At 42.6% G+C, this 25,836-nt stretch overlaps 1 protein-coding gene across 1 annotated transcript in view; it reads left to right on the top strand.

Moving 5' to 3' along the window:
- The window catches only part of LOC109914370 (meckelin-like), an 89,072-nt gene extending 63,725 nt beyond the window's left edge, over nt 1-25,347 (top strand). The window contains exons 21-28 of the mRNA XM_048606057.1: nt 3,941-4,081; nt 6,819-6,899; nt 8,560-8,676; nt 9,813-9,929; nt 11,908-12,012; nt 17,288-17,390; nt 20,340-20,482; nt 23,475-25,347. Of these exons, the coding sequence (XP_048462014.1) occupies nt 3,941-4,081; nt 6,819-6,899; nt 8,560-8,676; nt 9,813-9,929; nt 11,908-12,012; nt 17,288-17,390; nt 20,340-20,482; nt 23,475-23,555 (888 nt within the window). The 3' untranslated portion in view covers nt 23,556-25,347. The remainder of the gene's footprint in view (nt 1-3,940; nt 4,082-6,818; nt 6,900-8,559; nt 8,677-9,812; nt 9,930-11,907; nt 12,013-17,287; nt 17,391-20,339; nt 20,483-23,474) is intronic.
- The last annotated feature ends 489 nt before the right edge of the window (nt 25,348-25,836 follow it).

The following is a 25,836-nucleotide window of genomic DNA, read 5'->3' as shown; positions in this document are numbered from 1 at the left end:
GTGTTGGTGTAGCGAGTGGGCTGTAATGAGGAGTGTTGGTGTAGCGAGTGGGCTGTAATGAGGAGTGTTGGTGTAGCGAGTGGGCTGTAATGTTGAGTGTTGGCGTAGCGAGTGGGTTGTAATGTGGAGTGTCGCTTTATGCGGTGAATCTAATAGCACAGTACTGGACTCCTGTTAGCTTGCATTGGAGGGTTAAACTCTGTGATGGGCCTGATGGTTGAACAATGTAACTCTGGATTTAACAGAGAAGATACAGTATACATTGTGAACTCTGTTGAAAATACAGGACTCCCTGTTAGCTGCTGTGGGGCAGTGTTGAATTTCTAGTCACTGGGATAGTGAGTTTAAATTCAGCTGTTATCTGAACTGACCCATCTCATTTTGATTCAAGTGTTCAATTTTCTTGCATGTGTTCAGCCTGTCTGCAGCAGTTGACCCACAACTTGTACCTGTGCCTTTGGAGTTCTCTCTTAGGATCAAATGCTTATCTGTACTGTCTTCCATCTAGTGGTGTATCACTTATGGCGACATGTCCCAGCCAGAACAGTTAGTTAGAACATCACAAGTGAAAGCTCCATCCTCTCCATGTGTTTTCATTAAGATTGTGGCAAGACTCGAATCAGCTGGAGTGTGAGGAGTTAGTGACAGATTCGCATTAAACTGAGATGGTGGAGGAGGCAGTGTGTGTGGAGAGCGAGAAAGATCACAGGGGATATATCTGGTTCCAACAGTGTCCTCAGGCTGTTTTCTCAGGGAAAGAATCCCATTATTCTCCCAGGTTAGTAGGAAATTAGATTGTGGTTTGGCATGAGCAGGGTTTGAATGCAAGAACACAGAATTCCCCCCAAGTTACTGTAGTTAGGGGATTAGTGACCTTCCACATGTGAAATTCCTCTGGCCTCTTTTCAAAGAACAAAACAAATTCCTCTCGGTGTAGCTGAGCTGAAGGATCTGTCTTCTATCAAGTGAGCAGGAAGGAACGTGTTATTTGTTCCAGATACAAGTCAGAAAGTTCTCAGCAGCAATCAAGGCTCGCCATTTTCCTTTCTTCTGCTAGTTGTTTCAAAGTCAATTAAGCTGTTGCTGCTAATTCTTGCCAGCTTCGGTCAATGTTAAAAGAAGTAATATACATTAAAACTTAATCTGTGTTTCTTGATTGATTGTTTGAAAATGTTATTTTTTTTTCTACTCTGTACAGCGTTTGAATTTTAAAAGCATGGTCATTTCTAAGGATCAAAGCTGTCCCAGGTTTGGAAAACAGTTTTTACATGATGAGGCTGGAATATTTTTAGGAAAATTCACCTCCATCTCTCACCACCACTAGCCAGTCCCCAAGGTATCATTGTCACACAGCTGTAATTCCTTGTTAAAACCGAAATAACTGTGGATGCTGTAAATCAGGAACAAAAACAGAAGTTGTTGGAAAAGTTCAGATGTTCTTGCAGCATCTGTGAAGAAAAGATCGGAGTTAACGTTTTGAGTCCGGTTCCTCAATCGTTCTGAGGAAGGGTCACTGGACCCGAAACGTTAACTCTGATTTTTTCTCCACAGCTGCTGCCAGACCTGCTGAGCTTTTCCAGCAGCTTCTGGTTTTGTTTGTAATCCCTTATTCATTGGTTGTTGTATGATCTGTGAAAGCAATAGTGCATTTGATGAGGTGCAACACAGAAGGTTAAGACACAAGGTACAATCACATTGGCTAGGTGTAATTTATTAGCTTGGATAGAGGAATGGCTAACCCAAGGGAAAGCAGAGAGTCAAGATAAATGGGTCTTTTTCTGATTGGCAAACTGCAACTAGTGGCATGTTGCAGGGTTCAGTCCTCAGGGCCCCAACTCAGGTCGAAGATGATGGTGGAGTAGGATGCTTCAGCCATACCTCATTCACTCTGTCCATTTCTTTATTTTTTAACTCTTTTTTAGTGTTTCTTTTCTCTCTTCTCTTTTCACGGCGACATCCTGAACTCCAGGCCTCAGCGTGGACTCAGCCTCAGCCTCAGCTGAGATGAGATCAGCCATGATCGTATTGAATGGAGGAATAGGCTTGAGGGGCTGAATGGCCTACTCCTGTTCCTATTTTTTATGTGCTTATGTTTACCAGTGAGCAGTTTGACTGGGTGAGCATCACTGCTGGGTGCAATCCTCTGCCTTGCTAATATCTTTGTATATCTTCATGGCCAACATAGTGTCAGTATATCAGTCAGGAGCTGATAACCAAACTGGTAGCTTTTGCACTTTTGTCAATGTAGACCACTTTAAAAGTGCTTGTGAAAACTACGGAAACATTTAGGACAAGGCAGATTTTTGTTTTAGCCACTAAGATCATTCTGGCAATTCTGTTCTGGCTGGAGGAAAATGAACAACAGAGGATGGGACAAATACAGCTGCAAAGGCAGGGGTGGGGGGTTCAGATATAAGTAGGGGTGCTCCTAGGGGCCTTACCATCCCAATAGAGTGGATGGGCCCAGGACAGTACCCTTTCTGGCCTACAGCTGTTGGAGGAAAGAAGAATTTAGTCATTAACAGGTCAGAAAGTGCCGTGAATCAATCACAGGATAAGCAATTGCACGATTTGTGGGACTGAAATCTGCCAAAATTGTCCAAATCTTTGAGCAACAAAGTGGTCAAAAGATGATGGGATTTGGAGACCTGTTGCAGGTAATCTTCACCACCCCATCTCCGACAGTCAAGGACAGAAATCCACTGCCGGTGATCCCGATCCTGGAAAATTAGCCAGGCCCTGTCGTAATGGTGGGCTGCTGAAGCTGCGCTGACATGGTAGGTCAGGGAAAGTATGTGTCATTCCTCTCCATGTATCAATAATGCCATCCTGTGCCTTGGTAACATGGTGTCTGGTAGGAGATTGGTGGCCTTGGTGATTGGGAACAGCGGCTAAGGGAAGGTGTACCAATAGTCTACTTGTTTATTCATTTCTACTTGGATCTTCATAGGAGAACTCTTAGCCAATATAGTCCGTTTCTTCAAAGAAAGATTCTCCCATTCTCTTCAGCCCCCAGTGAAGTTAGACTATGGTTGGTGTGTCATCATCGAATCTCAGGTGAAACCAGTCCGTGGTATTCTGGTGGTCATATGACATTATCTTTAAGCTCATGAACACCCAAATTCAGCACTGATGTAGAAATCGATACTTGAATAGACTCAGTTCCCTCAAACTAATCCTAACTAATCCTAATGAGGCAGGACATCATTACATCATCAATCACCAACTTCCATACATATAACACCTTTAAAACATCGCAGGGCAAGTCACAAACAATACATGATACCAGACCATGTAAGGAGAGATTGTTATATGTCCGAAAGCTTCATTGAAGAGGTAGATTTTAAGGTGCATCTTACAGGAGAAAAGCAAGTAGAGAGCAAGAGTGAGTTAGAGAAGAAGAGTGAGTTAGAGAGGGAATTCATGAGTTTAGGGTCTTGGTGACGAAAAGCATGGTTTCAGTGATAGAGCAATTAAAATTTGGTTTGGGCAAGGGGGCAGAATTAGAGGAGCTCTATTCACTTTAGTTTCCAGTGACTATAGTGCTGTAGGCTTAAAAACTAGATGTGAATGATCTGACTCCCTTGATTGAGGATCTTATAGCAGTGGCTGTTAGCACCTTCTTGCTAACAGGTTCAAATATCAATGTTTACAGCACTGACAATGTTAATGCTTTGCTACAGCATTCCAAAATAAATCCCACTATCCCGTGCTCTCCCATTAGCTCTGTATCCTGCTCTGCTCCAGAAACGCTATCTACTTTGCTCTTAAAATGAGTCTTGTTCTCAACCTTTACAGTTCCCTTTGGCAAAACATTCTGTGCTCCAGTGGCAGTCTGCATGAGAAATTTCTCTCGCTCATTCTTTCGCTCTCAGCAGAAGACACAAATTTGGCCAATATGATGAATTCCTGTAATTGGCTCACATATTTTTAATTCCAGGTCATTGGCTTGAAGAACATTGCCCGAAGAGATCTGAATTTGAATCTACATCCAGGACCTGATGTTAATCTGGCTCCCTGGAGCCCAATTCTTCGATATGGAATAGCAGTATCCATGTGGTTGGCAGTCGGTTTAGTCCAAGTAAGATGGCTTCAGATGCTTTAGTTATTGTGCTGGGGGTCCTGGCAATGATAAATGGATAGCAGTTTTGTCACGGTCATGAAACAAAACTACCAAGAGTTTAAGTTCCTCATTCTCCCACAAACACATTTTTCCCTCCAATGATTGTCATACTGCTGGCAGCTAAAGAGAAGCTTTCCATAAGGAACGATATGATTAGACATAAATGTCCTTAAGAATTTAAACTGTTGGACTCATGACAGAGGACATAGTTTCAGTCAGAACAAAGGAAACTGGGAAGACGAGAAGACTTTGCATTTCAACAATACCTCTTGCAATCTCCGGCCAACCCATGCTCCTTACGCCCAATAAAATACTTTGGAGGTGACGCTGTTGTGATGCAGGCAAACCAGTAGTCAGTTTGCACACAGTAAGATCCCTTAAACAGCGACGTGATGATATCTGAGTAACTGGAAAGCTCCAGTCAGTGTCAACAACATGGTCTAATAGGTCCCTTCAACTGGCTGCTCGTGGGCAGAGAGCCGTCACTGCTAAAGTTTGATGAAACATCACAGACCTGAAATATTAACTGCCGGCTTTCTTTCCCTGCACAGATGGTGCCTGGCCTCTATGTTTCCAGCATCTGCAGTGTTTTGTGTTTTTCTTCGTATGAATCCAGGTTAGGCATACAGCAACCAAAATACTATAGATTATCAAGGTATCATCAACCGATTAGACCCAACCACTGGTTAATGATGTTGACTTTGTGAGAGAGGGTTTCACTTGGGACAGTATAGGCTAGTTTACAACATACTGATGGGCTGTTGTGGTGCAGTTGTACTGTCCCAACCTCTGGGCTAGAAGGGCTGGGATCAAGTCCCATTTGCTGCAAAGACGCCTCGTGTCCATCTGAACAGGCTGAAACTGCTGGGCTGTTGTGGAGCAGCGGTAGTCCCACCTCTGGGTTAGAAGTTTTGTGTTCAAACCCCACTCACTCCAGCGATGTGAAATAACAGATTGATCAACAATATCTACAACAATCTGCTTGTTTCCAGGGGAGATTGCTAATCTAATTTTTGTTCTGCTGTATGACTGAATCTTTTGAAACGATATATGAAGGCTGTTGTGAAACTTCCTTTTTATTGTCAGGAGTATCCAATTAGAGAATTTTTAAAAATCCCAAAACTGTTATCATTATTTTAAATGCGACAGAGACATTTAAACAACATTTGTTGGCTCCATAATAGAGGGTCAGGGTTATTTACAGAGGGTCTGGAAGAGGCAGGAGTTTCTTGAGTAAAAGCAGAGCACTGCAGATGCTGGGATCTTCTGAAGAATCACTGGACTCAAAAGATTAACTCTGTTTCTCTCTCCCCTCATGCTGCCATACATGTTGAGTTTCTCCAGCAATTTCTATTTTCTATTTCCACTGTTTCTTAGAGTTCAAAGCTGAAGGCTGAGAGCTTTGTTGCAGATTTGAAGTTATTTTTGTAAACCTGGCGACATTGTTTTCTGTAAATTGTTCTCATGCTGCAAGTGCGTTTGCCTCTGATAGGCTTTCACCAGATTTTGGACACTTGCATTTGCCCAATGGCGATAAGTAATGGGTTTGCTTGATTTCCATGTTTAGTCATTTTTATTTGGAGGGAAGTGCTGGAGACTGGCACTGCAGGCACCCAGTTATCTGACCCAAATACACCCTGGTGCACCAGTTGTCAGAGAATAGAGTTACAACAGAGCAGTCATGGAGTGTAAAGCACAGAAGTGGCCGTTTGGCCCATCTAGTTTCTGCTCGCCTATCTTCACTAATCCTACTTTCCAGCATTAGGCCCATAGCTTTGAATGTTATGACTTTTCAAGCACTCATCCAAGTACTATTTAAAGGTTATGAGGTTTCCTGCCTTAACTACCCTCAGTGCATTCCAGACTTCACCACCCTCTAGGTGAAAATAAATTTCCTTAAATTGCCTCTAAATTTCCTGCCTTTTGTTTTAAAATTATGCCACCTTATTATTGACCCTTCAGCTGAGGGGAGCAGCTGCTTTCTGTGTACCCTGTCCGTGCCCCTCATAATCTGATACACCTCTATCAGGGCTCCTCTCAGCCTTGTCTGCTTCAAACTGAGCTTATCTAGCCCCTCCTCATGGCCAAATGCACCATCCCAGGAAACATCCTGGTGAATCTCCTGTGCACCCCCTCCAGTGCAATCACATCCTTCCTATAGTACAGTGACCGGAACTGCACGCAGTACTCCAGCTGTGGCCTAAACAAAGTTTTGTACAGCTCCAAAATAACTTCCCTATTCTTATTTAACATGTGACGACTGATAAAAGCATGTGCCCTATGTATCTTCCTGGCCCATTAACTTGACCTGCCTCCCTCAGGGATCAATGGACAAGCAGCTCAAAATTCCTCTGCTCCTCTGAGCTTCCTTGTGTCCTGCCATACATTGAGTACTCCCTTGTCTTGTTAAATAGTCACAAGAAAATTCCTGAGAGTAACCCATAACAAACATCCCTTTGGTTTCTCCCACTCTGCCAGGCTCCTTGCTTCTTGCATCTCTCAGTTTGCACAATGTGTTGGGTAAGGAAATACAGGGGTAGGAGGGACATCTATACCCTCCCCCCAACAAAAAAAGACTTGGAGAACTGAGCATTATCCCTCTAGGCTAGTTAACCAGTTGTTGACCCCTTACTGAAGTTGTTTGGAGCTGAGCAGACTATTCTGCATTGACCAGAGATATTCCAATCTTTCGCAGGTGCTCTTCTGTGTTGGATTCTGTGAACGATTTGTTGAAGATAAGATTCAGCAGTTTGTAGACTTGTGCTCTGTGAGTAATGTGAGTATCACACTTCTCGCTGGCTGTTCCACAAAGTGGCCCAGTTACTGACTGAAAACAAAACAAAACAAATCTTGGCCCTGACACGGTGGGACTGAGCCACACCATCGAAAAATCTCCCTTTGTCTTCACTAAGTTTGCCAGTGTACTGCAATTGATGTTTAATGCTTCTGGGCTCAGGAGAGAAAACTAAAATCAGTCAGAGTACGCAGACCTATCTCTGATTGCTGATCCAGTAAACCCTGCTAACCAGCTTGTGGGTATGGACTTTATGTGCACAGTTAAGACACTTGCTTATCATATTTATTACAACTGATGTTGTGATGTATTCTGGCTATTGTCACACATTTCTTTTAGGGGATGTGATTATCATTGGCAAGGCCAACATTTGTTGCCCATCCCTAAATGCCCCAAAATTGATTGACTTGGGATGTTTTGGAGGGCAGTTAAGAGTCAACCACATTGCTATTGGTCTGGAGTCCCATGTAGGCCAGACCAAATATTGATGGCAGATTTCCTTCCCTAAAAGGGACATTAGTCCATTAGAAATCACTGATATTTGCAACAAGCAATTCATAGTCATGATTAATGAGACTGGCACTTAGTTCACATTTGTTAATTGAATTTAATATCCACCCCCGGCTGCTGTGATTTGAGGCCCTGGATGTGAACCTGAGACTGGGTCTTGGGATTACTGGTCTCGGGATTTTCCCACTGTGCTGCTGCCATCTCCTTGGTCTTGTGTCCAGACTCCTAGTCCAAACCAAAGTGAGAGTACAGATTACAGAGTCTGATTCCACACTGGGGAAGCAATGGCCATTAGACAGCGGGTCTGGAATGCAGTCACTGCCAGAGGGCTACACCTGAACAGAACATGGGCCTTCCAGACAACTTGCAGATGTCTCTGAGCTTTCTACAGCCAATAAAGTGCTTTTTGAAGTATTGATTCTATTGTGGTATAAGATATCCGGTAGCCAATTTGTATGAAGCCAAACTGCTACAAACAGCAATGTGTTAACAACCAGCTAATCTGCTCTTCGATGTTGATTGAGGGATAAGTTTGGTTGGGTGTTTAGAGATAATTTCCCACTGTTCTTTGAAACAGTGTCAGGGGATCTTTTACATCTACCCCGAGTGGGCAAATGGGGCCTTAGTGTAATATTTCATCCTAAAGATGCCACCTCCAATTGTGCAGTGCTCCCTCAGTCCAGCAGCAGAGTGTTAATCTGGAAGTTTTTGCTGGAGCATTGGGCTGGGGCTCTGTCCCAGAACACTGAGACTCCAAGAAAAGTGTTACTACCAACTGAGCCACAATTGTGCAATAATCTCAGGAAAGTCACCTCTAAACTCATGCCACCTATGATGACTAACCAAAGAGCTATACAGAAGAGCTGTGATTTAAAAGAGCTAATTTTATTTTCTGTTTCCTCTTAAATCACTTTCCAGTATGACCTGTTCCTCACCTCATTTTGCATTTCGCTTCTGACCCTTTACATCTTTCGCAAGTAACTTGGTGTTGGATGGAACTGACCCAGTATGATTGTCACCATGTGATTTTTGTCAAAGTTCACTGAAAGAAATTGAGTTTGGAGTGGAAATATTAACATTGTTTTCTTTTGTATCAAGTGTAAATAACATTCTGCAAATAAATTCCACCCAGGTATCAGTCTTGGTCTTACTGCACAGGTGTTATGGCTACTACATCCATGGACGGTCTGTACATGGACAAGCTGACATTGGTATGGAGTCGATGTATCTCAATCTCAAGAAGGAAGAGGTAATCAGATTTTGTGATACGTGGGATAGATCAATCTTAAATAATTGTAATTTTCCATCAAATGAGAACATTAAAAAGTTAGGAATTAGAGTAGGATGTATAGTGTCTTGTGTTTCTCCCTCCATTTAATGAAATCATGGCTGAGTCATTATCTTAACTCCACTTTCCCACCTTATTTTTTGTAACCCTTGAATTTCCTTTGAACATATCCCTCTCAGACCTGTTGGAACCAGGGACTAGGTTGTGACTGGCTAGGCCAGCATTTAATGTCTATCTCAGAGGGTAATTAACTACATTGAGATTTGGATTGTTGGTAGGTCTGGAGTCACATGTAGTCCAGACCAGGTAAGGTTTCCTTCCCTAAAGGACATTAATGAACCAGATAGGTTTTTTCTGACAATTGACAATGGTTTCATTGTCATTATCAGTCTCTTAATTCCAGACTTTTTTCTATTGAATTCAGATTCCACCACCTGCCTTGGCAGGATTTGAACCTGTGTCTGTAAAACCTGGGTCTATGGATTAACAGCCCAGCAATAATACCAATAGGCCATAGCCTCCCCAAGGCAAATGTGTACGCGCAGCCCTTTGGGGTAGAGAATTCCAAAGGTTCACCATCTTCTTAGTGAAGAAATCTATCCTCATCTCCATTATTCAAAAACTACGATCCCTAGTTCTAGACTGTTCGCTGGGAAAGAGGGAGAAATGTTCTTGCTGTGCCTGTATGGTTCTTTGAGTGCTTGTCTGCAGGGATTACAGGAAATCAATCCTGGAGGAAATCGAAATCAAGTACATTTATTCTTTTCCTTCACCTTCAAGGGACAAAAGGTTTGTACATTCAAGAATATGCTTTTTCCAGACAGAATTTCCTGAACTTGCTGTATCCAGGGGATCCAATGGAGCCAGGTGCAGAAACATCAACATCTGATGAAATGGGAGACAGTAGAAAAAGACACGGATTTGTTATTCAACAGGTGGCCATTCGCTCTATCAACTTGTGTGCCAGCTAGTGGTTGCACAATGGAAAGAAAATTAATACAGTCAATGTGATCTTGGAGGGTCGAGGGAGGTTATTGTTAAAGAAAGGTCAGAAACAATCTGACTAACAATGTTTTGTAAATGTTCACTTTTTACAGGATAACCTTTGTGCAATGAGAGGTCTTGAGCCCAACATGGATGTCCAGACTTTTGAGGTGTTAATTTCTAACAAGGTCAGACAACAATATGATCGGATACTATCGCCGCTGAATGAGGTACTTCAAGTTTTGTTAATAGCTCTGTTTCAGGAATGTCCGATTTTAATTGTTTTAAAAATGTAATGTTTGGCCTCACTGTGGTTGAAGCAGTGTTTTCTTATTCAAATCCCTACAGTGTGGGGGCAAGCCATACCGACCATCTGAAGAGCAGCCCACCCAGATACACCCTATCCCCAAAACCTGCTTATCTTTGGATTGTGGGAAGAAACAGGAGCACCCAGAGCAAATTCACACAGACATGGGGAGAATTTGCAAACTCCACACAGACAGTAGCCTGAGAATGGAGTCGAACCCCAGACCCTGGCCCTGTAAGGCAGCAGTGCTAATCACTGTGCCGCCCCAGTTATTTTTGGTAGCTTGGACTGTATGTTGCTTGTCCTGCACTTTAACGAATGTGTAGTGATTGTGACAAGATCAGCCAGCTGGACCTCATGGAATATGAGTTCCCTGATTGGGGCTGTTAATCTGGCCCAATCAAGGAGCCCTGGCTGACAGATAAAAACAGGAATATCAGAGGTTCTGCTCACTCTGAGAGCTGGATCTGAGGGAGCTGGACCAATTGGAGAGTCAAGAACTGTCCACATGTAAATAAAAGGTGACTGGGTGATGGGATACCGGTCTCTGTGGAGTTATTTTAGAGTGTGTCTTGAGTTGTCTAGGTCCAAAGCTCTGAAATTCCCTCTGTAATCCTTTCCAGTTTTTTATCGCTCTTCCACATAAGAACAAACGTTAAATCCTGCTCTTTCCAGACTCTTCATGATTTTGAACACCTCAAACACAATGCATCGCTACCTTCTCTAAGCAGGACAGTCCTGGCTTCTGAAAACTATCAAAATAGCTGAACTCCCTCACCAGGGGAACCATTCTTGTCAATGCTTTTGCACACTGTCTAAAACTTTCACATCCTTCTCCAAGTATGGGGCCCATAATTAGTCGCAATACTCCAGCTGAGGCTGAACCAGTGTTTTATAAACTTTCACTACACGTCATCTGCTTTTGTGCTGTATGTCTCCATTTATAAAGCCTGCATCCTCCTCACAGTTCACAACACGATTCTGGATTCTGAACAAAGACACAGGACTCATATGTTGAAATTGTGCCTTTCACACCCAAGTCTAAATTTATAATTTATGTCATAAGAAACAGTGCTCCTTATCCTAACACCTGAGGATGCCACCATATACCTCCGAGAAAAACAATTGTTCACCATTCCTCTCTGTTTCCTGTTTGTCAACTTCATATCGCTCCTATTTATTTCATGTGATTCATCTTTGCTGACAAGCCTTTTCTGTGGCACTTTTTTATCAATTGGCTTTCATTTCAAAGACCATTTACATCACATCCACCATGTGTGTTTTGTGTCAGTGTGTGTTTTGTCTGTGTGTGCGCGTTTTTGTGTGTTTTGTTTTGGTATGTATCTGTGTGTTCTGTGCATGTGTGTGTAGTGTCTGTGTGTTGTGTGCATGCGGTATGTGCATGCGTACGCCAAAAATGTCCTGACCTCTGTTTCTGACCTTCAAAATGAAAATCATGCCCTGAAGGTAAAAATAAGAATTTACCAGAGCTGCAAGATTATATAAGATGGATAAGGCTCTGTAGAAAATGAAAGACTGAGTGATGGTATATTGGATACATTAAAGATTTTGATAGCATTGCGAAGATGTTTACCCTTGAAGATATAAATGTATGGTGGTCACTAATAAATTCAACAGGGAATTCAGACAAAATTCATTATCAACAGAAATGGCCAAATGTAGAACTTACTACGACAGGGAGCAGCTGAGGAAGAGAGTCTGAGATAAGGTACAGTTCATGAGGTTAAATAAAGAAGATTGAGAGAACATTTGTGAGCAGCATAAAGACCAGCAGAGAGCTGTTGAACCAAATGCTATCATCTTTGACATGGACTTAAATCTGATGTGGAATGTGGCCTTGATATTGAGCCCTCAGTTTGTTTTCTTCTTTATCCTTGAAGGCAGCAAGAGGAAATCGAAGCATTCATGAGGGTTCAGCCACCCTGCAGCAGAATCTGAAAGCCTACTACACCATGAATAAGTTCCTTTCATCCTTCCTTGAACATGTGAGCTGGTGCCTTTCATTTGTTTTTTGCCTGAAGTGAGAGTGGGATATTTAGCTACTGTGTGGGTTGCTGTGGGACTATGTAGCCTCTGGGATAAAAGAACATTAGAACTTTGTTCAAAAACAAAGTTGCTGGAAAAGCTCAGCAGGTCTGGCAGCACCTGTGGAGGAGAAAACAGAGTTAACGTTTCGGGTCCGGTGACCCTTCCTCAGAACAGTTCCCTGAGTTCTGAGGAAGGGTCACTGGATCCGAAACGTTAACTCTGTTTTCTCCTCCACAGGTGCTGCCAGACCTGCTGAGCTTTTCCAGCAACTTTGTTTTTGTTCCTGATTTACAGCATCCGCAGTTCTTTTGGTTTTTATTAGAAGTTTGTTGACTATGTAGTGTGAAATCAAGAGGAAACACCCCTGGGGCACCGTATGGGATGTACAGAATGAACACACTGCCCTTTCACCTGGCAATTCCATTTTACTTCATGCAGGTAGAAGACCTGAATTCTGTTGAGTATGTTAGTTTAAGTTAGTGTATATTGTGATAAGAGCAATTGTATTACAGCGCAGTCCACTCTCAGTTAATCTAATTGCAAAGAACACTTAAGTAATTTAATTTTAAATTATTTAAATGTTGTCTTTTTTGATCCTTTAAAACAGATTTTAGGCATTTTCCCCCCTCTCAGGGAGGTTTGAGAGTCTTTGGAACTGTCTTTTGCAAAGGTGGTGGAAACAGAATCCTTGAATATTTTTAAGGACGAGGTGGATGGATTCCTGTTAAGTGAGGAGATAAAAGATTATCCGGGAATGACAGGAATGTTAGATTGAGGTTACAATCAGATCAGTCATGATCTTATTAATTAGCAGTTATGGGTTCGAAGGGCCAAATGGCCTACTCCTGCACCTTATCTATATTTTGGTATCACACCAATCCCATTATTTGACCAACAAGGCTAGCAATTAATATGCTACTTTTACCACTTAAGTGCCTTTTTGCATTTGTGTCTCAAACAGCAGTGAATTAGTTTCTCTGCACTCCAAAAGTATCTGTTTTTATTGATGTTGGTTGAGGGATTAAGTGTTATCCATATCTCCTGCAGGACTCCCTCGCTCTTCTTTAAAATACTATTCTGAGCTCTTTTACTTCCACCTGAGAGGAAAGACAGGGCTTTGGTTTAGTGACTCACCCGAAAGACAGCACCTTGGACAGTGCAGCACTCCCTCAGCCACGCAATGGAATGCCAGTTTGAGTTACAGTATTGTATTCAGGTTGCTGGGGTTGGGTGTAAACACAGCAGCCAGTCAATACCAGAAATATCCCTTAAACAACATGGGATTAAATAATGAGCAGTCTTGAATTTGGTGCCATTGCTCATTCATGAGGAGAACATTTTATGTCTAGCAGTGTCACAGGATTTCTCATCAGTTTTTATAGCAATCAATAGTGGTTACATGTTCATCATTAGATGAGCTTTTGATTCCAGATTTTAATTGGGTTCAAATTTCACCATCTGCTACAGAACATTATGCTGGGGCCTGGATGACTAGTCCAGTGACATTACCACCTCCGCTTTGATATATGGTCCACTTAATGCTACACTGGGGATCAGCCCATTTTATAAACGTAAACCCTGATACAAGACTTGAAGCAATAATCTTCTAATCAGTGGTTCATTCAGCAGGTTTATTAAATGCTTGGCTGAACTCAGCTACAAGTTCTAAGTTCTAAAGTCACAAGTTCCAAAGAGGTCGGGGTTCACTTTCCAGTCTGCGCTGATTCGATCTGTTCCTTTTAGGAGAGACATAACAATTGGTCTCTGAGTAAATATAAAGCAGGCATGATAAACCCAACAAGGAAGACAGGAGAACTTTGTGTATCCTCGGAATGGTCAAAATGTGGACCTCATTCCGACACAGAGCAGCAAGTGTTAAGTGGAAAGGAATGAGCCTGAATCTTTTTTGTTTTGTTTTTAAGCTAGTGATTCAGCAATGTATTAGTAATATTTACTCAATAGAGAGCATGTGATCAAATCTTACCATGGCAGTTTTGTGAATTTGAATTCAAATCTTAATGGAACTAGCATCAGTAACTGTTGTATATAGATAGGCATTGTTTCCAGACCAGACTATATTGTTACATGACATCATGACATGTAATGTTGCAGTATAAAGGTGTCTCTCTCACCTTTAGATGCTGCCTTTCTATAATGGAGTCAGTGTGGTGTGTTTAGTCAGCTTATGTTCGTGTAATGTAGAGTAACATCAGTAAGTACTGAACCCAGACTGTGTAAATGTGCAATATTACAGATGTGTAAATAATTAGTGTTGTAAATAAACTTCAAGACATCAGTTTCAACACGAACCCGCCGTTTTGTGGTATAAATTTTGTAAACGCTTTGGAGAGGTGCAACAGAGAAATTTACCAGGATGTTGCCTGAATTGGAGTGTATTAGCTATAAGGAGAAGTTGGACATACCTGAATTGTTTTTGCTAGCGCATCAGAGGCAGAGGGTGGACCTGATAGAAGAATATAAACTAATGAGAGGCATGGATAGGTTGGATATTTGGTGTCTTTTTCCCAGAACGGAAATGTCAAATACAAGGGGGCATAGGTTTAAGGTGAGGGGGGAAAGTTTAAAGGAGATGTATAAAGCAGGTTTTTTATACAGAAGCTGGTAGGTGTCTGGAACGCACTGCCAGAGGAGGTGGTACAAGCAGATTCATTAGCAATATTTAAGAGACGTTCAGAAAAACACATAAATAGGCAGGGAATAGAGGAATATGGACCGTGTGCAGGCAGATGGGATTAGTATAGAATAGCATCACGGTTGGCATAGACATGGTGGCCAAAGGGCCTGTTCCTGTGCTGTATTGTTCTATGTTCTATGTGAACTAACATGTGGAAAATCACAAGGCACACAACAGTAACAATGACCATTAAAGTGTCAGATTGTCTTTAAACAAAAATCCAACAGATTCACTAATGCCCTTTAGGGACGGAAACTAGCTGTCTTTACTTGGCTGTGCTGTGTGTTAACATTCACAAGGAAATTCACAGTTTCCTCTGAGGCACCTGAAGGGAAGATGCAGTTCTGTTCTGAGAGATGTGGAGGGTGTCAAATTGGTGAGCGAAAGTACAGATGACCATTCAACCTTTTACCTTTACCAAGCAAAAACTCAAAAACCAAGTTTTCATTCTGAAATAACAGATCATCTGACAGGAAAGGTTTTAACATTAACAAAGAGTTAAAATACTTTTGTAAAACTGGTTGAAATGAATGCATTTGTGCAACTGTCCTACTGTCTCTGCTGTCCAAAACAACAAGAATCTATTCCAAAAGCTTCAATCCGACCAGTCAATCCAACATTCCAAACAACAGGGAGACCCGTGCACTCTGTAGTGGGAGAGAGATATTTCTGAAGTGGCATACTTGCAGGGTCAGAGAGAGGGCTCTGGAGGAAATGTGCTTTTAATATTTTGCTTGACAACAGCTGGGACCCTGGGTGTGGTTTGTTGAACTCTATCAGTAAAAATAGAAGCCTGGTTTGAAACCACAAAAAATAACTTGTCAAAAAAGCAGAATCTTAAAGAGTCTGCTCCAATCTGAACTATTTTTTGCTAATTTTCTTTTGCATAATCTGTTTAAATTTGTATTTCTTTCCTCCTGTTCTGTCAATTTTATTTTCGTTCCTTCTCCTAATGCCTCACCTTTGCTGTATTGTAATTCCCAGTTTTGCTTGGAACCGTTAACTAGATTTACTGGGAACTGTTAACTGAGATTTAGGAATGATTAGCATGCTCAAATTTTCCTCTTCATAAAATCAGTGTGAAGCAGGCCATTCAGCCCATCAAGTCCACACCAGCCCTTTGAAAAGCATCCCACCCAGACCCACCTGTGTACCCTATCTCTACAACCCTGCATTTCCCGTGACTAATCCACCCAGGTTACACGTCCCTGAACACTATGAGCAATTTAGCATGGCCAATCCACCTAGCCTGCACGTCTTTGGACTGTGGGAGGAACCGCACACAGATACAGGAGAATGTGCAAACTCCACATACACAGTCACCTGAACATGGAATTGAACCTGGGTTCCTGGTGCTGTGAGGCAGCAGCGCTAACCACTGAGCCACTTTACTGCCTTTCTCTTTTAAGAGTATAACTTTACCTCTTTTTGGTGACCTCCCCTCCTCATCGTCTGAGATAAGGAAGCACTTGGGAAGTTGGTGTTGCAGTGTTAAAAACTCGGCGAGTGGTGGAAGAGGTGTATCCATGTAAAGTGCCGTTCTTTGAGCTATTGCCACCAGAGGTTGAAGAGCAGCTTGCCCGTGAGATCTTGACTATCTGGTTTTAAATGGTTGGCCAAAGTCCCAGTCTGTCCATTAGCTGCTGTGGCCCCCACCATGTCATCAGCACATGACCTCAATTGCCTCAAATCTCTGCAAACTGTACTCCTGACTTTACACAGTACTTACGCTGACCCATTTTCTTGTCCAGTCCCCATTTACTGGTCCTAGGCTAGTAAGTTGCTAAAATAATATCTGGCACTTATTAAAATTTGTCTATGCATTTATTGCCCATCCCCAATTGCCCAGAAGGCAGTTAAGTGTCAACTGTAATTGCTGTGGATGCAGAGTCACATATGAGCCAGACCAGATAAAGATAGCAGATTTCCTTCTCTCAGAGACATTGATGAACCAGATGGGTTTTCACAAAAATTAACAACAGGAACATGGATGCCAGTATGTTATGTTTTTATTCCAGATTTTTATTGAATTCAAATGTCACCATGGTGGGATTTGAACCCAGGTCCCTAAAATATTAACCCAAGGTTCTGTATGATTAATCCAGTGGTGATGCTGCTGATGGACCACAACCCCCCCACCCCCCAAACATACAGAGGATGTGAGGGAAGTGTTGTATTGTTGGATGAGATATTAAACTGAGGCATTACCTATCGAGAAAAATGCATGCAGTCAATCCCTTGGTGTTATTTGAAGAGAAGCAAGTCTTCCTGACACCCTGGTCAAACTTCAACTGATGCCACCAAATGCAGATTCAGTGGTCATTGATTTACTCAGGATTTATGGGATCTGACTGTGCACACACACAGCTGGTGTATTTGCCAACAAAACAACGGTGATTGGACTTCAAAGGTAAGTCATTTGGGGTCAAGCAGTTTGCAATGTCTAGTTGAGATGAGGTACCCAGTGAATGTTTACCATTTGTTGATATGCAAACTATTCTCGACATTAACAATCTTACAGAGTGCTCTTTGTGCAGGCCTACAAAGATATGGACTATGTAGTCAAGGAAAAACTCTTTCTGGAGAGAATTTTGGACTTTGAGTTTCAACGTTCAGACGATCGGAGTTTCTTTTACAATGGTAAGAGCAGCATGTTTTCCTGTGTTTCCCTGACTGGCTCTGTTCAGCTTTGCAGCAACCAGATTTAACACATGTTGGCAGCATTTGCTGCAGTTTGAATTTGGCCAAAGAGTGTCCCTGCAGCAGTCATACAAAGTTCAGGGCAGTGTTTAATATGATTAGGAGAGATTACTCACCACATGAGACAACCTGTCAAAATCTAAATGTAGCTCTTTGCCTGGACTGATAGAGCCAAAATCAGGCCTGTGTAATACATGTTGCTATTTTGGTGAAATCTGCTGAGAATTGTTGTTTTACATCCATTATCTCAAGTTTCATCACAAAAACGCACATTTCCATTTGTAACATTAGAATTTTGTGGAGTGTCCCAATATGGAGAAGACATCTTGTAGCACAGCAGTAGATAGCATCTCTGCTTTGTGAGTTAGATAGTCCTGGAGTCAGGTCCTGCACCAGGACCCAGCAGTGAAGAAATGTTGGCAGGCATGCAGGTCAATGATCAACCTGCAAATCCTTCCAACAAGATAAGAGCAGGGGAGAGGGTGGCACGATGGCTCAGTGTTAGCACTGCTGCCTCAAAATGCCAGCGACCCAGGTTTGATTCCACCTTTGGGTGACTGTCTGTGTGGAGTTTGCACATTCTCCCCGTGTCTGCGTGGGTTTCCACCGGGTGCTCCGGTTTCCTCCCACAGTCCAAAGATGTGCAGGTTAGTTGGATTAGCCTTGGTGAATTGCCCATAGTGTCCAGGGATGTGTAAGCTGGGTGGGTTAGCCATGGGGAATGCAGGGCTACAGGACTAGGGTAGGGGGCAGGGTCTGGGTGGGATGCTGTTCAGAGGGTTGGTGTAAACTGAATGGGCTGAAAGGCCTGCTTCCACACTCTAGGGATTCTAAGAGATTCTTGGCCAGCCATGCACCCATAGACATTATCCATGTGATGCAAAGACTGTTGGAATCTCTGCTATTGCTGTCCTTAGCTCTAGACAACATCATGCATGTACAAGTGCAGTTTGCCACAGCAACCTGAACTCCATGAGTGAGTTGTAACACAACATTGCGGAGGGGAAGCAAACCAAAATTTGGGTGGAAAATTAGGAAGATTCCAATGAATTACTGGACCTGTATTTCTCATTTTCAGGGTAATTGTTCCCTTGTCGGGAGCCTTTTTGCTGGCATCTGCTGAGCTTGAAATATAACATGTAAATGGTCTCTTCCACCTTCCTCGAACTGTCATTGTATCCGTCACAATTCTCCTCTTCGCTAGGTTTTCAGTAATGCTCATAGAATGGGAAATCAGTTTTGTTATTTTGAGTCATAGAGTCATACAACACGGAAACAGACCCTTCGGTCCAACCAGTCCATGCTGACCATAATCCCAAACTAAATCAGTCATACCTGCCTGCACTTGGCCCTTGTCCTTCCAAACATTTTCTTATGCACGTACTTACCCAAATGTCTTTTAAACGTTGTAACTCTATCTGCATCCGCTATTTCCTGCAGAAGTACATTCCACACATGAATCACTCTCTATGTAAAAAAGTTGCCCCTCATGTCTTGTTTAAATCTTTCTCCTCTCACCTTAAAAAATACCCCCTAGTCTTGAAATCCCCCAACCCTAGGGAAAAGACACCTACCATTAACCCCATCCTACTTTATGAGTTTATAAACCTCTATAAGGTCACGCCTCAACCTTCTACACTTCAGTGAAAAATGTCCCAGACTCTCTTCCCTTTGCAACCATTGTGTATTGTGCAACGCTTGACCTTCTTACAAAGTTAATCCAAAACAATATGACAGGTGGGAGAAAAGCGAATGTTGGACTGAGCTGATCCACATCCTGATGACTGGAGCATCATTGCTGAACACTTTGCCCAGTCCTACAGTTCCCTCTTCCCTAAGCCCTGCAACCTCCAGGCAGGCAGTTTTGGTATCTTTTTCTGAGGAAGAATGCTCTTGCTGTCAAGGGAATGCAGCAAAGATTTACCAGGTTGATCCCAGGGATGGCAGGCCTGATGTATGAGGAGAGATTGACACGTTTAGGATTGTTTTTGCTGGAGTTCGGATGAATGAGGAGGGATCTTATAGAGAGTTATAAAAAACTTACAGGACTGGACAGGGTAGATGCAGGGAGGATGCTCCCGCTGGTGGCTGTGTCCAGAACCAGGGGTCACAGTATGGGGGTTTGGGATAGATCATTTAGGATGGAGATAAGGAGACATTTCTTCACCCAAAGAGTGGTGAGCCTGTGGAATTCGTTACCACAGGAAGTGGTTGATGCCAAAACATTGAATGTATTCAAGAGGTGACTAGATATAGCACTTGGGATGAATGGGATCAAAGGTTACGGGAGAAAGCAGGATTAGGCTATTGAGTTGGACGATCAGCCATGATTGTGAAGAATGACAGAGCAGGCTCGAAGGGCCGATTGGCCTCCTCCTGTTCCTATCTTCTGTGTTTCTATGTAAATCTCTCCACTCTCCGCTCCTTTAAGACATTCCTCAAAACCTACCTGTTTGACTAAAGTTAAGACCTCTGCCCTCAGATTCCCTTATGTAACCCAGCCCTAAATTCAGTCTGGCTTTCCCTCCCATGATGCAGGTAGGTTTTACTGTAACTTGTAAAAGCTAATTGTTTTTTTCTGAGCCAAAGTCTGCCTGGCTCTCTCTTGAACGTGCACTGATTGTATTTGCTTCAGGTGCCTTGCCAGACATTCTATTGCAGGGAATCACCACCTTCATGTTAAACTGGAACAGTCTGTTCACCTTGATCCATCCTGAATGGGAGTCCATAACTCCTGCTGTTTGTGAGCATGTCTGTCTATTTGTACAACCTTCCCATCCTGTTTTTACAACTGTAGAAATGCCCGAAGCCAGCCAACAAAACGCCTAATGTGAGAGTTTCCGACTTGGTACGCGAGGCTCAATTGTTTTCCAATCTCGTTGTTTTCAGATGACCGGACCCTCTTCAGCAATGTTCTTTATTATGGCCATGAGTTGGTCCTGCTGTTGTTTGATATTCTGCTCTTCTCTGTCGTGGATCTGGGCACCCAGGACTTTGTGCTGGCAACAATCATCACTTATCTTGTACAGAAGGTAAGTGACAGCGATTGAACACTAATCTGAATTATGTCAGGACCTTGGATTTCTGCTGTTACGACAAACATAACAGCAGCAGTGAAGACAAGGCGCTTGACTCCACCTAGCCTGTCTCCACACTTTATGACACAATATATATATTCCCCATCTCACCCAAAACCACCAGCAAAGGTGAAAACCAGATTGAAAACCGCAATTAGGGGCGTGAGAACATCTCAGAAATTTGACTCTGCAAAGCCCCCCCACCACCTTTTTATTCAGGGTATCACTCTGATCCTGATTGTTATCTAGCTTTTGTACCAAGGTTTTGCTTTAAATGTGAAGAAAGAGGAGTATACGGACATGAATAGCCCATTCAGCCCTTCAGAATTGCTATGCCTTTCAGTCACACGATGACTGCATTGTACCTTCACACCTTTGCCATAGGTTCCTCTGTGCTCTTACCTTACAAAGATTGACCTAACTAAGACTTGAAAGTTCCAAGCATCCCTCCATCCAAATCCTTATAAAGAAGAAGGTTCTAAATTTCTACCACTCTCTTAAGGAAAATGTACTTCCCAATTTCACTCTTAAATGGCCTCACTAATTTTAAGATGTCCATGTGATTTTGAAATTCCCTCACCAAATTGAATAATCGTTTTTCCACATCGCCCTCCTCAAATCCTTTAAAGATTTTAAACACCTCAATCTGATCACCCGTCAGTCAGCTCGACTCCAAAGATTGCAAACAAAGTTTAGGCAATGCGTTCTCATAATGTACTCCTCCAGGTTTTTGGCATAATCCTGGTGAGTGTACATTGCACCACCCTTGCATCCAAAGTCAGTCTGTCCTGAGGTGAGGTTCTCAATACTGAACACACATGGCTGTGAACGACTGAAAGTTAGCATTCTCCCTTTAATATTCCAAGGGCCAACGCCCACGTCCAGTCATGACACAAAAGTTTCTTCTGATGTCACAGCAAAGTCAGGCCAATATTGTGTTTGGAATCATTGAAGGAAGCTTGCATCCATGTGATGTTTGAGTTCCCAGTTTCTAATGCACACACTCTCTAACACTGCTACACAGGTAGAGCTCCCTCACCCACACCCTCGAGATTCCTGCTTCTCACTGTTTTAACAGTTTTAGTTCAGAGTGAGTCAGCAAACTGATCGAGCAGGATTATTAAAATGAAAGCCTTTTTGCATCATTGAGCATGAGATCCATCTGATTACAAGCATGTTTGAGACAGGCTACAGTCGCTAGCAGTCTGATGGTGTGCCAGTGAGGTACAATGTGCAACATGACAGGATGCGATGCAGTATCACATGATCTTGCTGACTCTTGCAGCCTTGTGGCAAGATGGAGCCAAAGGAGGATGCTTTGTAAAAGAAATTGATGTTTTACTTCCCTGAGCAGATTCTGTAGCACAACAAGACCAAGAGTTTTGCCCTTCTGTGGGTACCACCCTTGCCTCTGAGTCGGAAATTTGTGTGTTCCAATCTTATGCACAAAATCTTAGCTGACAATTCCAGTATTGTGGGCTTGCTGCTCTGGTGCAGCCTTTCAAATGAGATGTTAAACTGAAACTCCATCAGCCTGACATCTGCCCTTTCAGATGGACATTCAAATATGCTATGGCACTATACAAAGGAAGAGTACGGGAATCCTCCTTGGTAAGCAGATTTGTTTTTAAATTGGATTAGAGTCCATTGAGTGTAGGAGTTGGGATGTCATGTTGCAGCTATACAGGACGTTGGTGGGGCCACATTTGGAGTACTGTGTGCAGTTCTGGTTGCCCTCCTGTAAGAAGGATGTTATTACTTTGGACAGGGTGCTGAAAAGATTTACAAGCATGTTATTGAGACTGGAAGGTTTGAGTTATAGGGAGAGGCTGGATGGGCGGGGACTTTTTTAACTGGAACATAGGAGTTTGAGGTTTATAACATCATGAGGGTCATAGATAAGGTGAAAAGCAAATGTCTTTCCCTAGGGTTCGTCGTCACTATAGTGGTTAGTATCCCTGCCTGTCACATAGGAGACTAGGGTTTAATTCCCTGCTGGGAAGAGTCCAAGCATTGGGCGGCAAGGTGGCTCAGTGGTTAGCACTTCTGCCTCACAGTACTAGGGACCTGGGTTCGATTCCACCCTCAGGCGACTACCTGGTGGAGTTTGCACATTCTCCCTGTGTCTGCGTGGGTTTCCTCCCACAGTCCAAAGACATGTAAGTTAGGCAGATTGATCATGCTAAATTGCCTTGTAGTGTCCAGGGATGTGTATCTGGGTGAGACATGGGAAATGCAGGATTACTGGAATGGGATGGGTCTGGGTGGGATGCTCTTCAGAGGCCCAGTGTTGGGCCAAATGGCCTGTTTCCATACTGTAGGGATTCTATGGAAATTCTGTTCAATTCTATGAAAGTTCAAAGCTAGAGGGCATAATTTTTAAGGTGAGAGGAGAAAGATTTAAAAGGAACCTGAGGGGCAAATTTTTCACACAGAAAGTGGTTTGTGTGTGGAATGAACTGCCAGAAAAAGTAGTAGATGTAGGTACAGTTACAACATTTAAAAGACATTTGGACAGGTACATGAATAGGAAAGGTTTAGAGGGATATGGGCCGAACGCAGACAAATGGGACTAATTTAGTTTGGGAAACTTGGCTGGCATGGATAAGTTGGATGGAAGGGTCTGTGCCCATGCTGTATGACTCTATGACTCCTTGAGTATTAATCCCTTGAGCAACCTCATTAAAACAAATTGCCTACTCATTATTTCACTGATGTTTGTGGGAGCTCACTGTGTACACAACTGGTCGCTTTACATTTCTTGAGTTGCAGTTCACAAACACCTCATTGGCTGTAAAAAAAACTTTGGGAAACCCTGAAGGTGTGGAGGGTGCTATACAAATGCAAATTGCAAATAACTCTTGTTCCACTCAGGCAGCTCAGAACTCATTACAAGTTCATTTTAAACCAGAATGCATGTCTTTATTTTTGTTTCTTATGTCATCAGATTCTGGAATCAGTAAGGAAAACAATTTCAAGAAGGAACCTGGCTGCGAAGACACTAGTAGATGAAAGATTTCTTATCTAGAGTGTCGTTACCTTAATGTTACCTTGTGGATAGAAACATTTTAATCCCAATTGTACTCAAACGAGTGTGCATTTATTTGGAGACCAATAAACTGATGTATCGGATCCTATGTTTAATACCAAAGTTGCGTTTGAATAAAAACCGAAAGAACTGTGGATACTGTAAATCAGAAACAAAAATAGAAGTTGCTGGAAAAGCTCAGCAGGACTAGCAGTATCTGTGAAGAGAAATCAGAGTTAACGTTTTGGGTCTGGTGACCCTACGTCAGAACTGGGAAGTTCACTACCCTACCAGAGTGTTCAAAAATGGCCTTGATGTGGGATGAGGCTGATAAACTGGCAGCCTGGCTTTTGGAAATTGTTAACCCATCTGTCTCTCTCTCCAATCCTGCCTCTGTTACCATTTGAACATTTTATACCTGGTGTCATATCAGTCTGTTCAAGACCAACATATAAAACTGCAGCCTTGCTGGACAGGGGCTAGCTGTTCCCTAACAGTTCAAGACAACGCAGTGTCGCAAATACATAATTGTCTCGATGAGGATGTCTCTGTGGCTTCATGAATTTTGTCAATGTGACAGATCACTCACAGGAAATCCTTCTCAGCTGAGGCTGAATCAGGAGGGATCATAGAATCCCTACAGTGTGGAAGCAGGCCATTCAGCCCATTGAGTCCACACTGACCCTCCAAGGAGCATCCCACCCAGACCCACCTCACTACCCTATCCCTGTAACCCTGCATATCCCACAGCTGATCCACCTAGCCTATACATCCCTTGACACTATGGCTAATCCACCTAACCTGCACATCTTTGGACTATGGGAGGAAACCGGAGCACCCGGAGGAAACCCCACACAGACATGGGGAGACTATGCAAACTCCACACACATTCGACCAAGAGTGGAATCTAACCCAGGTCCCTGGTGCTGTGAGGCAGTGGTACTAACCACTGAGCCACTGTGCTGCCTCAGAGGAAGCTCTGAGAAAAAACAAGGGCACCCCTGAGGGAGATGATGGTGTGAAAGTGGAAGTTGCTGTAACACCAGAGACTCACATTTCAGAGCAATGAGTGATGGTGAGCTTAACTACTGGTGATATGGTGATTGTGTTACTGTAAGAGTATTTCAGATTCCCAGGGAAGCACTCCAGGGACATGGATCCCACCATAGCTGGTGAAATTTAAAATTCAATTGTCTTTTAAAAGAAGGTGTCAGGATTATAAACCAAGCCCTCAGTAATGGTGACCATGAAACTATGATCAATTGTAAAAACATTTCTGGTTCAATGCCCTTTATGGAAAGAATCTGCTGGCTTTGCCTGGTCTGGCCAACAATGACATATTTGACTCTTTTACGGCCATGAAATACCACTCAGTTCAGGGGCAGTTAGAGATGGACAACCAATGTTGGTCTTGCCCACAACCCATGAAAGAATAAAAAAAGCACTGAACCTTTCTTGTTCTGGTAGTTGTTATTTTTTCCCCAAATGATACTTTGAACAATTTAATGAATATAAACTAACAGTTGTATGATGAAATTTTGCCTTGAACCTACAATCATCTTATTGTATTATCAAATAACACATGACAAGGTTGCTAAATGCTCTCTCATTAGGAGCTTTCACTTGTATCTATTATTGTGTGTACCCACTACTTCAATCAACAATTAGATATGAGTTACAGTATTTGTCGAGTGATATATTTTGAGAAATGTTATTACAGTTTTATTTGTGTATATTTGCGTATTTTACAATTTTGTATTTATTGTCTAATAAAGATCTTTTTGTAAGCTTTCATGAATGGTGTCCTGGTGTTGCTGTATTGTCTCTGCACTTGGGTTTCAGTCCATCTTAAACTAATGGGAAGACGTGCTCAGATATACTTGAAGGTGGTTTTTTATTTTAGATCTACTGTTTGTTAATGGCATAAGCCGCTTATGTCGTGAGCTTGCTGATTTCCCTGGTGCCAGTGGAAATGCAGTTTTCTGTGAGCCTCAAGAGACCCTCCTGGATATTTCTGCTCAGCATCTGAGCTAGAACAAAGGGCTCTTGTGACCCTGGGGCTCAGAAAGCCTAGGTTCAAGTTCCACCGTGCCTTTAAGAAGGATTTGGTTTGTCCCGTTTCTCTTGAAGAGGGATGATGTTAATCTGATGCAAAGGTGTTCTCTCCATGGAAAGTGGAGTAAATCACTTTGTTTATTTTGAAAGATTAGACAAAAGAAGCATGAGTGGGTGGAGTCAGGCTCACTGTTACGGAGGGGAGTTCGAACCCCTCTGATAATTA

The sequence above is a fragment of the Rhincodon typus genome, chromosome 15 (assembly GCF_021869965.1).
Source record: "Rhincodon typus isolate 14 chromosome 15, sRhiTyp1.1, whole genome shotgun sequence".
In the NCBI taxonomy this organism is placed as follows: Eukaryota; Metazoa; Chordata; class Chondrichthyes; order Orectolobiformes; family Rhincodontidae; genus Rhincodon; species Rhincodon typus.
This window is presented reverse-complemented; position numbering and strand designations above follow the sequence as displayed.